This window comes from Centruroides sculpturatus, unplaced genomic scaffold (genome assembly GCF_000671375.1).
Source record: "Centruroides sculpturatus isolate CEXI.00-Female unplaced genomic scaffold, Cexi_2.0 scaffold1340, whole genome shotgun sequence".
Classification (NCBI taxonomy): Eukaryota; Metazoa; Arthropoda; class Arachnida; order Scorpiones; family Buthidae; genus Centruroides; species Centruroides sculpturatus.
This window is the reverse complement of record NW_019385581.1, coordinates 152,521-163,793: the sequence shown is the minus strand read 5'-3', so window position 1 is coordinate 163,793 and position 11,273 is coordinate 152,521. Positions and strand designations below refer to the sequence as shown.

At 32.8% G+C, this 11,273-nt stretch overlaps 1 protein-coding gene across 1 annotated transcript in view; it reads right to left on the bottom strand.

The window, feature by feature from the left end:
- Window positions 1-10,833, bottom strand: part of LOC111640313 (multidrug resistance-associated protein 4-like) — a 22,084-nt gene extending 11,251 nt beyond the window's left edge. Inside the window, exon 1 of the mRNA XM_023386322.1 lies at window positions 10,747-10,833. Within this exon, the coding sequence (XP_023242090.1) occupies window positions 10,747-10,811 (65 nt within the window). The 5' untranslated portion in view covers window positions 10,812-10,833. The remainder of the gene's footprint in view (window positions 1-10,746) is intronic.
- Window positions 10,834-11,273: the final 440 nt, after the last annotated feature.

Below are 11,273 nucleotides of genomic sequence, written 5' to 3'. Positions count from 1 at the left end.
ATGCTTCGGATCTGTCGAAGAACTCCTCGAATTCGGACTAGATTTCCTTTATATTGCCTGAATTTCGTCCAATCATCGTCCAGTAACTCTTTCGTGAGAACGGACGAAAGGGGGATGAATGAGGGGTAACCATTTCCCATCTGAGCGAGATTTTTAACCAGATATGGAAAAACAGAGGATGTTCTCTTCGATGAAAGGAAATAACATTTGTTATCTGGTTTTTCCCACGTCTAAAACAATATTTTTTTTCACAAAACGAAATAATATTCTGTGTTGATAATTTAATATTATCGATAAAAATTCATAAAATAGACCCAGGGCCTTTCGGATCTCACATTACTCCCTTATCTTCAAAAATCACACAACATTTAAAGAAGGCGTGATTTTTCACTGCAATACATAAAGTCGAATTGCTCTCTCTCTCTCTAAAAATTGCGTTATACATAATAATAAATTCATAAAAGTATACAATAATGCAAATTAAATTCAAAATTGAAATACATGGGAATAATATAATTAAACAATTCATCAGATTAAAAATATGACTAAAATAAACACAGGTCTTTGTCTGGAATTGACGGCAAAAGTGGACATAGTTCTGTCACCAGTGTGAGAGTCTTTGTGGCAGCACATCTGTTGGCTGACTTCTTATAGTTGCAATAATTCAGGTATATTAGAAGATCAGGTGATGTCTTCTTGTTTCAAAAAGCACCTGCTAACAGTTCAAAGTTCACTGTGCAGTTCAAAATGATATAAGGTGTCTTCTTCCTGTATGTTGACACACTTCTTTTTCTGCTAAAATTTCATTTAACATAACCACAAAAGTTCAGGTGGTTGAGTTCCTTAAATGTTTTATGACTCTAGGGTCATTGAAATCCTTTTTGAGCGAAGTTCTTTTTTTACCAAAGTATTGTTCATTTTAAAGGTAGTATGTTTAACAAATACATATCTCTAATAAAGTCTCTCTCTCTCTTAATTCTACTCTAAGTCTTATATCTAGACTATTCTATTCAATATTATGTCTATTCTATTTCAATCACTTTAGTTTATCAATTCGAGTGGGGTTTACATTCCTTTAAATAAGCTTTTTTTTTTTGTTATTATCAGGAAAGGTGCTTACAAACTAAAGTTATATATGGACAAAATTGACTATCAATAAATCAAATAAGAGTTCAGTCCAATGAAAAAATCATTCAAACAAAATCAAGTGGGAATTATAGTCGATATGAGCGAACAACATGCTTCCTTGACTGTGTTGAGCTTGAAGCTTGTTCAGTTGAGCTTCCAACAGATTAGACTAATTCTGGTTCTTCTTCTTCTGTATTATTTCTCTGAGGAATTTCTTGAAGTGGAATGTCTTGTTGTGACCTTCTCTTTATTTTCCTTTCAAATCTTCGTTTCCAACAAATATGCTTGACTATATAATATGTGCAGATAAGTATAATTAATATTCCTATACTTCCAAGGATAATCCATACATATGTGACTGGAATGGTTGGAGTGTATGAATTTGAAAGATCTTCATTTTCTTTCAATAATCTATCCAAATCTTTCGTCAGTTGATCGTATGATTTTTCTGCTACCTTAATATCATCATCTGTTTGCTTCTTAGGATTCTCCTTATTCTTCTTAGGTTCCTCTGTAGGATTTATACTCTTTTGCAATTTCTCTAATTCTATCTTGGAAAATATTGTTTCAATTGGAGGTATAATAAACTTTGGACTGCTTCCTATGTGAACAGTTGATCTCATGTGAAAATGGGAAGTGAGGATAATTCCAGGTAAGTATCCTATACAGGTATTTGGCAATCTTATGATTCCAACATTATTTAATTTACTTATTTTTGAAGGTAATGCATGCAAATTAATTTGTTTAGCAGAACACTTCAGTGCTAATACTAATGTAGAGGGTGTAGAAAATACCCATGTTCCTTGCTTGTCTATTCTTCTAAAAATTGGATAAAATTCCTTTACGATTTCTTTGGAACAAAGTTCTGTTACCTTCTGATCATTTCCGATGTATAAAGAATATTCGCAGCTCTGATGTGGAGCTCGAAATATCGGAACGTCCGGTGAACAAACAGCAAACTGTGATATTTGGCAAACAGCCAATTCGTGATGACGTAACAACATGTACGATTGACGATCCATTGACAATGCTAAAATGGGATATTCAGTCTTAAAATATGCATAAGCTTTCAATACAGGAATATATGTAGGTAATCCCAAAATTTCGTAAGCATCGAAATATCCACTAGGCGTTTTCAATGGCATTTTTGCGAAAATTCTTAATTTTCCTGGAAGTGCGATAGCAACTGTAGTAATCCACTGGTAAAATTTAAAGAGAGTGTCAGCTTTGACTTGCTCTATCAATGAATAACCTTCCGGAAGTTGTGGTTGTATTTCTCGTAACGTACGATACATCACTTCCTTTGAGATAAAATACGAGCTTAATTTTCCTTGCTCTAAATGTCAATAGCTTCTCTTAATTCAATTAATTGTGTATGAAATTCTTGCATCGCAAATTCTATATTTCTCATGATAATTTCAAATGCTAAATCATAACGATATGTTTATAGTAAGTTCTCGAAGGAATCTTGTCTTCTTGCCAAGTTATTTATTTTCTGCCTGTTGTTCTTACTTATTCTCAAAGTATCGTTTAGAAGAGTCGCTTGTGACTGTACTAAATGAATTATACCTTTATTAATACGTTTTATGTTTGTAATTTCTCCATTTAAAACTTCGATATCTTCGGATGTAGCTGTTCCGAATAAAAACTTCAATGCCTTTCCTCCTACGTCGATTAATCCTCTTCTCTTTCTACTTTCTTTATCAAGTGTAACTAATCCCTTTAAATTATAAAAGTCTTTTTTGTATTGCGAGAAAGATGATATAAGTATTTCGTATCCATTTGTAGGTAAGATCCATCTTGCTTGATCTTTTCTTTTCTCAGTTGATGCTCGCTCTCTGTTTATGATTATGGCTTTTAACGATTCAAGAGATTGTGTTAAAAACTCTACTTGTTGATCGAAATGATCGAAATCGAAATCATGGATCAATGTCCAATGACTAGATGTCATCAAAAAGTTCTCTTTGGGAATGAAAATGACACCTTTCTCGAATTCGTTTATTTCTTGAGCTCTATAACTCCATTTTACGTCTATCAGGATGCAAATTTGGAAGACGAATGTAATCGAGGACCTCATCTTCGTGTCTAATCTCATTATTGGAAGGTGTTAGTATGTTTTCTTGAGAAATGAGCTTCGTCTTGTCCTTTTAATTTCAGGAGAGCGTTCTCTACCTGTAGAAAATATTTTAATTGTTATAAGGGGCCACTCCCTTATCTTCAAATTTTTATCATCTTCTTTCATGAGGATTTAATTCACAAGATATATATGTATACTCTATTAATTAGATATCTCACTGAGAGTTACTTAACATTATTTCTAAATTGATTCTAAGGAAACCAACATTTTCGATATTTCTTAAGGAAGAACTTAATCTACTAATGTGGAAGTGATAATTCTCAAATTCTCTAGGGATTGCGACTTCTTCCTCTTCCTGATCCTGTATAGTTCCGCAATCTCGAATGCTAAAAAGTTTCTCGAGTTTTTCTATTTGCGTACGATTTCATTTCTTTTCTTTTTATTTTATTCCTTAGTATTACTATGATTTATTTCACTTCGTATTCCAATATAAAAATTTCATCTAATTAGTTTATCCGACTGATTTACATAGGATTTACTATCAACTTGAGAGGTAAGTTCAAGTGTTCGTAAATTCCTTATCGTTCGGTTTAAGCTATTTCTTAATATCTTATGTCCGGAAAGGGAAGTAATATGACGAAGTGAGCGATAATCCAAACAGTATCTCTACATTGATAAGCGATTTCTGATTTAATTATTTACTCCCGTTATATGTTTTGGATTCTTCCGTTTTCCCTTCATTATTTCGTCCGGATTTATTACAGGATAATTTTTATGTCTTTCGAAAACGGCTATCGGTATACGGCTTTTAAAAGCTTCTTTTACTTCCAATTCAACTTCCTGATTTTCTGTTATTTTATCTTCCGTATTCATATTCTTGCCGGAGATAATTTTTAATAACGACATCAGTAGACATATTAATTTATAGAGATCCGCTATTAATTGACCTCTAGAGCGATTCATCTCTTCTCTGCGGTCGCTTCTGAGTTCTACCTTATTTTCTTTTATCGTATTTTCTTGACGAGGCTCTTGAAAAGATTTCATACTTTCGTCTAGTTTTGTTTCCTCAATGGAGTCCCTCCGAATTTTCCTTTCATTATCTTTGTTACGCCCTATCTTTATCTCAGTACTCATATTATTTTTCAGTTTAGTCAAGTTACGCCCGGCCTTTTTATTTTTCGACTTGTGTTTTGTCTTTCGCTTTGTCACTATGTGTTCGTTCCTATTGGGCCTTCGGTGGGAAGACACTCGAACACTTCGCAGTATACTAGCTTCTGAATATTTCACGTCGACTTCCTTCCGATTCCTATCTACTCTACCTAACTTCTTTTTATAATAATTATCTCTTGGTGACCTAGATGAGCAATAATGTACTTCCTTTTTATTTGGCAGTATAATCATTCCATTATGATTATCTATTTCTATTTGCTCCTGCTCTAGGATATCTCTGCCGATTATTCCCATGCAAGGGGCTGCAGTTTCAGAACGCACTATCTTGCAAGTATTTGCGAACTTATGACCTCGGAGTTTGAATATGGGAATCGCCACACCTAATGTCGGAATCGCCTTTCCGGGACGAATATCTACTTTGTTCTTTTCTCCAAGGATTACGGATGCTCTACCTTCCAACCGTTTCGCCAAGCCCTTATCTATGACAGTAGTCTCGAGATTTTTATCGATTAGGACCTTTATAGGTATATTATTAACGTACACAAGTACGATAGGCTTAATTTCAGCACCAACGGTGTTTAACCTTCCTTTGCAAAAAGTTTTCTTCCATTTAGGATTTGTTGCTCCTTCTTTATACCTGGGACGTGTTTTTCTCTCCTTACGGAAATTCCTGGGGTGTCGCCTTCTTGATTCTTCTACGCTATTGATCACACCCCTCCAGTCATTTTTATATCTATTAGTTCTATTAGGCTCATCCCCATTCATATTATCTAAATCATAACGATAATTATTTCTTTGTATCCGATCATTTACTCCTCTCCGACAGAAGTTAGGGTTTGGTTGCCGATTTCCGTTAAAATTTCTCTCGTTAGGTCAGGAGTATTGTGCACTTCGTTCTCCATTCCTATTCCTTTCTTCTTGAGATTGCCTTACTAATGTATTAAATTTATTTCTTAAATCCCTTATAGCCTTAACTACTTCTTTCATCTGTCTTCCGAGATCAGATTCCGTTTCCCTTAAATTATCCTCCTTAATCTCTGCAAATTTTTCTTCTTCTTTTATTACCTTTAAAAGACCCCTAGGGTGGGAAGTGAGGAGCTCGATATTCTCCTCATTTATTGCAATTTTCAATGCTTGGTCAAAGGTCTCGGGTTCTCTGGACATAATCCTTTTTCTTATCCGGAGGTCTACACCATTCATAAATTGGACTTTCAACCTCTCGTCCAGTTCCTTTTCTTTAACTCGTTTTATGACTTCTATTTCGGCTTCGTTCGCGCCTTCGTGTTCAATCTCAACCTCCTCAGCTAAAGCCTGGAGTCGTACGGCGAATGTCTGTACGTCCTCATCTCTGGCCTGGACGCACGCGTAGAATTTCTGGATTCGATATGTGTATGGGACCTTCTCAAAACGTTCTAACATTATTTTCCTAAATTCCTCATAATCATCTATGTCCTTTATTCGCCGATCCTTACGCACGAATTCCCGGGCAATACCAGTCAATTTTAATTTAGCTACAGCCAGCGTTTGTGCCTTCGACCATGCTGCTACTCTAGTCACATCCGCTAACGTATCGAAAAATTCTGATACTTTTGGACCTTTTGCGTCCCCTGAGAAGACCGGTAAGAGGGGAATCATTCCACCTAATCCTCCTAACGTTATTGGATTGCCAGCTAACGCCGCTCGCGGAGGTTCTCTATCTCTCTCCATTTTAACTTATAGGTAACTTAAAAATTATCTTATTTTAACTTATCAAATAGTTGTCTCTCAATCCGAATCAATCCGAACCAGAACCACTCCTGCGACACCAGATGTGAGATTTTCTACGGATTTTTAGGTTCAAAACTCCTGAAAACCCCTTGTGAGATTCTATTTTCAAGTTCAAGACCCCACTCCTGCTACACCACTTGTGAGATTAGCCGGGGGTACAACTCCGCTTAGGATCGTAGTACCACTTAATCGGCCTATTCCGTGAGAATAGTTCTCCGAGTTTCGAATCGTAAGATCCGATCTTAACAGTCCTTAAAGGAGGGCTTTTAATAATGATTCAAATCGCGAGATTCGGATCTACGTCAGGATTCCTTGACACCAGTTAATCGATCTTATTATACGCGGATTAACACGCGTTTACGATCTGATTCGGAATAAATTGAGGAGACATTCTTGTATAATAAACATAAGTATAATTTAATAAATCTCAAACAAACGTATACAAATAACCAAATACAACGATTATACGACAAGCTATAGACTACGACTGAATCTATGCAAAGGCGCGATCGAGAGAGAGAGCTCACAAAATGATTCTAAACATACGACCTGTTAGTTGTCGTCTTCGTTTCTGTAGATATAGGACACCTTGTAGATAGAGTTCATATTACCTTCGTAAGGGAGATTAATTCGTGCACAAAATATAAAAATATCACTTCTTCTAAGTGTAGACTCGGGACTTAGTCTATCGGACTCCGTTATGGGCGTTGGCCATCGGGAGGAAAACTGCGTGGAGTCTGGATGCTTCGGATCTGTCGAAGAACTCCTGGAATTCGGACTAGATTTCCTTTATATTGCCTGAATTTCGACCAATCATCGTCCAGTAACTCTTTCGTGAGAACGGACGAAAGGGGGATGAATGAGGGGTAACCATTTCCCATCTGAGCGAGATTTTTAACCAGATACGGAAAAACAGAGGATGTTCTCTTCGATGAAAGGAAATAACATTTGTTATCTGGTTTTTCCCACATCTAAAACAATATTTTTTTTCACAAAACGAAATAATATTCTGTGTTGATAATTTAATATTATCGATAAAAATTCATAAAATAGACCCAGGGCCTTTCGGATCTCACACTAGCAAAAAAATTCATGAATTAAATTTTATAGATGGAAAATATTGGATATAACTGGTTGTATTAAACATGGTAATTTACAAAAGTTATTAAATCATTTCACAATGTATAACGAATTATTTTTATTTAAAGTGGATAGAAAGGAAAAAATCTTTTTAAACAGTGGAGCTACAGTAATTTAGACATCGAACTTCAAACATCAGATAATATTTAAAAAATTGTTATTGCCACAAATTTTTTCCAAATCAAATCAAATCAAATTTTATTAGTAGAAGGCTAGCTGCCTGTTTACAAAGGGAGTACTACTTATTTCGTTGTCATCATTATCACTACAATCAATTAAACATCAAAAAATTTCTTAACATAATTATATAATTTAGAAAACATTTTTTTGAATTGCATTATGGAACATCCCATACATTGCTTCCACCGATTCACATTTGCTAAAGTCTACAAGATCATACCTCTGTCTCAAGTCTAGGCTCTTCTTACATTTACAAATCAGGTGAAATTTAGAAAACGACATATGACATCTTGGGCATAGATTATTCTAGTATATATACACTTTGTTTTCTATCACCAGTGTACTAGAATTGAGTCGAAGTTGTATAAACAATTTCTTCATACAAAATGGTGCGCTCGAAAATATATAGCTATTATTACTTGGATATAATAATATTGAACAATAACAATTCAATAATATTCGTAAGCGAGCATCCTCTATATCTCGTGATAGTGAAATTTCTAGTATATTCCGAATTAGTTGCTGATAACTTTCTTCTCCAAGTTCCGTCGAAAATATAAATGGTTCGATCAAACTGCCGTAATCATTAATTATTTTACACAAATTTAAAATACAGTTCTTTTTGGAAATTTTTAATGGCATTTTTGTATAATTAATTTAAGAGGTTAAACGTAAATTCACCGCCATCTCTTATCTTAATTAACAACTTAATACATCTTTTAGCAAAGAGCGTTAAAATATTATTTTAAGTTTTCGTGTTTTAATTTACTTAGGTATTAGAACAAATTGTAAAAATTATCATTGCAAATCAATTTATAATAATTAGAAAGAATATGTTACAAGATATTTTATGAAAACTAAAGAAATGAAATAAATTGTAAAGTTTTCTAAATATGAAAACTAAAAGGAAAAAAAAAAAACGATTTGAGAATAAAATTACACATAATTTTAATTTACCCAAAAAATTTTTGATCTGAAAATAATTTATAACTTGAAAAATTAATTTCAAAATTAAACACCACAAATTATTTGTAATCTTAATTTAATTCACATCTGAAATTAATTTTGTGATCAAGATTTCTATTGAAAAATTAATTTACTTAAAATTTGATTTAAATTTTGATTGGAATAAAGTCAATGAATTTCAAAATCCTTTAAATAATTTTATTTAGCAATACATACATAAGTTCGATATAAAAACAAATATAAATTACCAACGATTAAAAACTACGACTTTAAGCGTATTAAAAGATTATCTAAACTGGAATTATGTTTCTCGTTACCCAATACTGGGCCAGCAATTTATTGTTAAAATAAAATTAATTTAATTCAAATTTATAAAAACATTTAATAATTAATACAGCCTTATTGTTACAAGATATTTTATAAAATCTAAAATAAAATATAAAGTTTTCTAAATATTTATAATCTTAATTTAATCAAGAAATTTTTTATCTAAAAATAATTTATATCTTAAAAATTTATTAGGTGCAGAAATTTCTTGCTTTAGATAAACTAAAGAAATAAGTGAAAACACTTAAATAAACTGTAACGTAAGAAAATAACCTTTTTAAATTAATTTCAGTGTTATATTATTTGAAACTGTCATGTACCAGAACATTAAAACAAATATCTGTCAAGAAAATAATTAATTCTAGTATTGATAATAAAAGGAAAATTCGTTTTGGTGTTATATTATTTCATACAATTATTGCAATTTTAATTTATTCGATAGTAATTTACTCAAAAAATTAATTTTGTGATCTGAAATAATTCCATTCAACATATTTTTATTTGCAATTTTAATTTAATCGACATATGAAATTAATTTTGTGATTAGTACTACTCAAACAACTACTACTCACACACACTAATATCCATACATACAGAACTTATTTTCGAATTTTTTTCGCATTTAATTTAAAAGTTGACTAAGAGATTCTTTTTTTATCCGATAATGCTTTGTCCATTTCTCTATTTTACAACAAAATTACGTTTAAAGATGATTCAAATAGATATAGGTATTGTTGTTGTAGACCGAAACATATTTTTAACAGAAACATGAAATTTTCGTAGCCCGAAAAGTAGGTAATTCACCAAGTTTTATTTTCTGTCAAACTAATACAAGAGTAGCCCATTTTGGCAGTCAAATTTGGCAATGTTGCTCAGCTCTAGGGTGGTAAAATTTTGCTGGACATAAATGTGTGTGAGAGGTGTAGGTGTTGGCGATTATTTCGTTCAATATCTCAGGATAGCGTGATTGAATGAAAAACAAAAAGTGGTAGGATAGCTATATAAGGGGTATTAATGATTTATAGAAAACCATGAAATAAAATTAAAATTATATCTTTAAATTATCCAGCAAGTAATGGCTTATGTAAATGGGTTAACCCAACCACCGTAACCACGGAAACGCTGCAAGATGAAAGAAAACAGCAGGGTCAATTGTTGAAGTAAATTATGCAAAACAGTACAGAAGAATATAACAACTCCCCTCACTCAGTAACGGGATTTTCACCAAAATATCTCATGTTCGGCATTCCACCATTCCCCCAAGTCACACCGATTCCTCTTCCGCCAGTAGAAGGTAGAAAACTGGCTTACGAAAGTACTCAAAGAAAGTAGGAAGTGAATAAGAATTATTTCCATAACAGACTCAGAAGGTAATGTTAAGCCCAGCAAACTTAGTCCTAATTGAAAATAAAAATGCAATCACGCAGAAAAAATTAAAACCTCTAATGTTTGGACCGTATATAGTAATAAGACAAGTATCAAATTTATTGTACTATATAGTATAAAATGGAGAAAAACGAGAAAACCGCCAGACGTCGTCCACATATCAAAGTTACGTTTATACAACAATCGACTATGAATCTACAGAGCGGGAATTAAAAGGTGTAAATAATCTCCGAAACCAGAAGTACGGTTTAGTGCGTAAAAACCGGTGACGGTTGTAACAATAGAGCAAGCGTAGAACAAAAGAAAAAAGAAGGAGAAGCTTCGAAAAGGTTAAGATGGAAGGACCACGTGTAACCCACAGAAATCGAAAGACGGAAAAAATTTACACACACACACACACACACATATATATATATATATATATATATACATCTGTATGTATATTAAAAAATAATCTGTATAAGTTACCTGTAACTTACGAATGAAAGTACAAATTATTATTATTATTAAGCACTATTATTATCGTACAAAGGGGTGGAGTGAAATTTGTTAATTCCAATTATAAAATTAAAATATTAATTATTTATATAATTTTAAATACATACCAGAAAAATAAGCGAGAAAAAACACTAGCTGAATGGAATGGATTACTTTTGTGTTCTTCATCCATTATCTTTCGGCACGTAGCGTCTGTAATGTTCTCTTTCTTAATGTTCAGAAACACTCGTTAAATCTAAGTATATAACAAATATCATTATAATTATGGTATTCATTAAAACTATAATAAATTCGTGTCACTTGTAGCATACAAAATATAAATATTTATTCTGAAATTTGTAGACATAAATTTTTAATATTTCATCCACATATAATAAACAGATTAATCATCATTTGAAGTACAGTCGGCCCCCCTATAACGTACGTTCCTATAACGACAATTCCTATAACGTAGCGAAAAAATTGTAGCAACTTTCGTATAACGTACCTCCTATAACGTCGTTTCGCGACAAGATTGATAGAGTCTGGACCAATAGTGGATGAGCAGCCGAACTACTTTCCTCCGACCCTGCGCCACGCTACGGAGCGGCTAAATTGAGTTTGCTATCGTCTGTTTAGTATTATATATAAATTA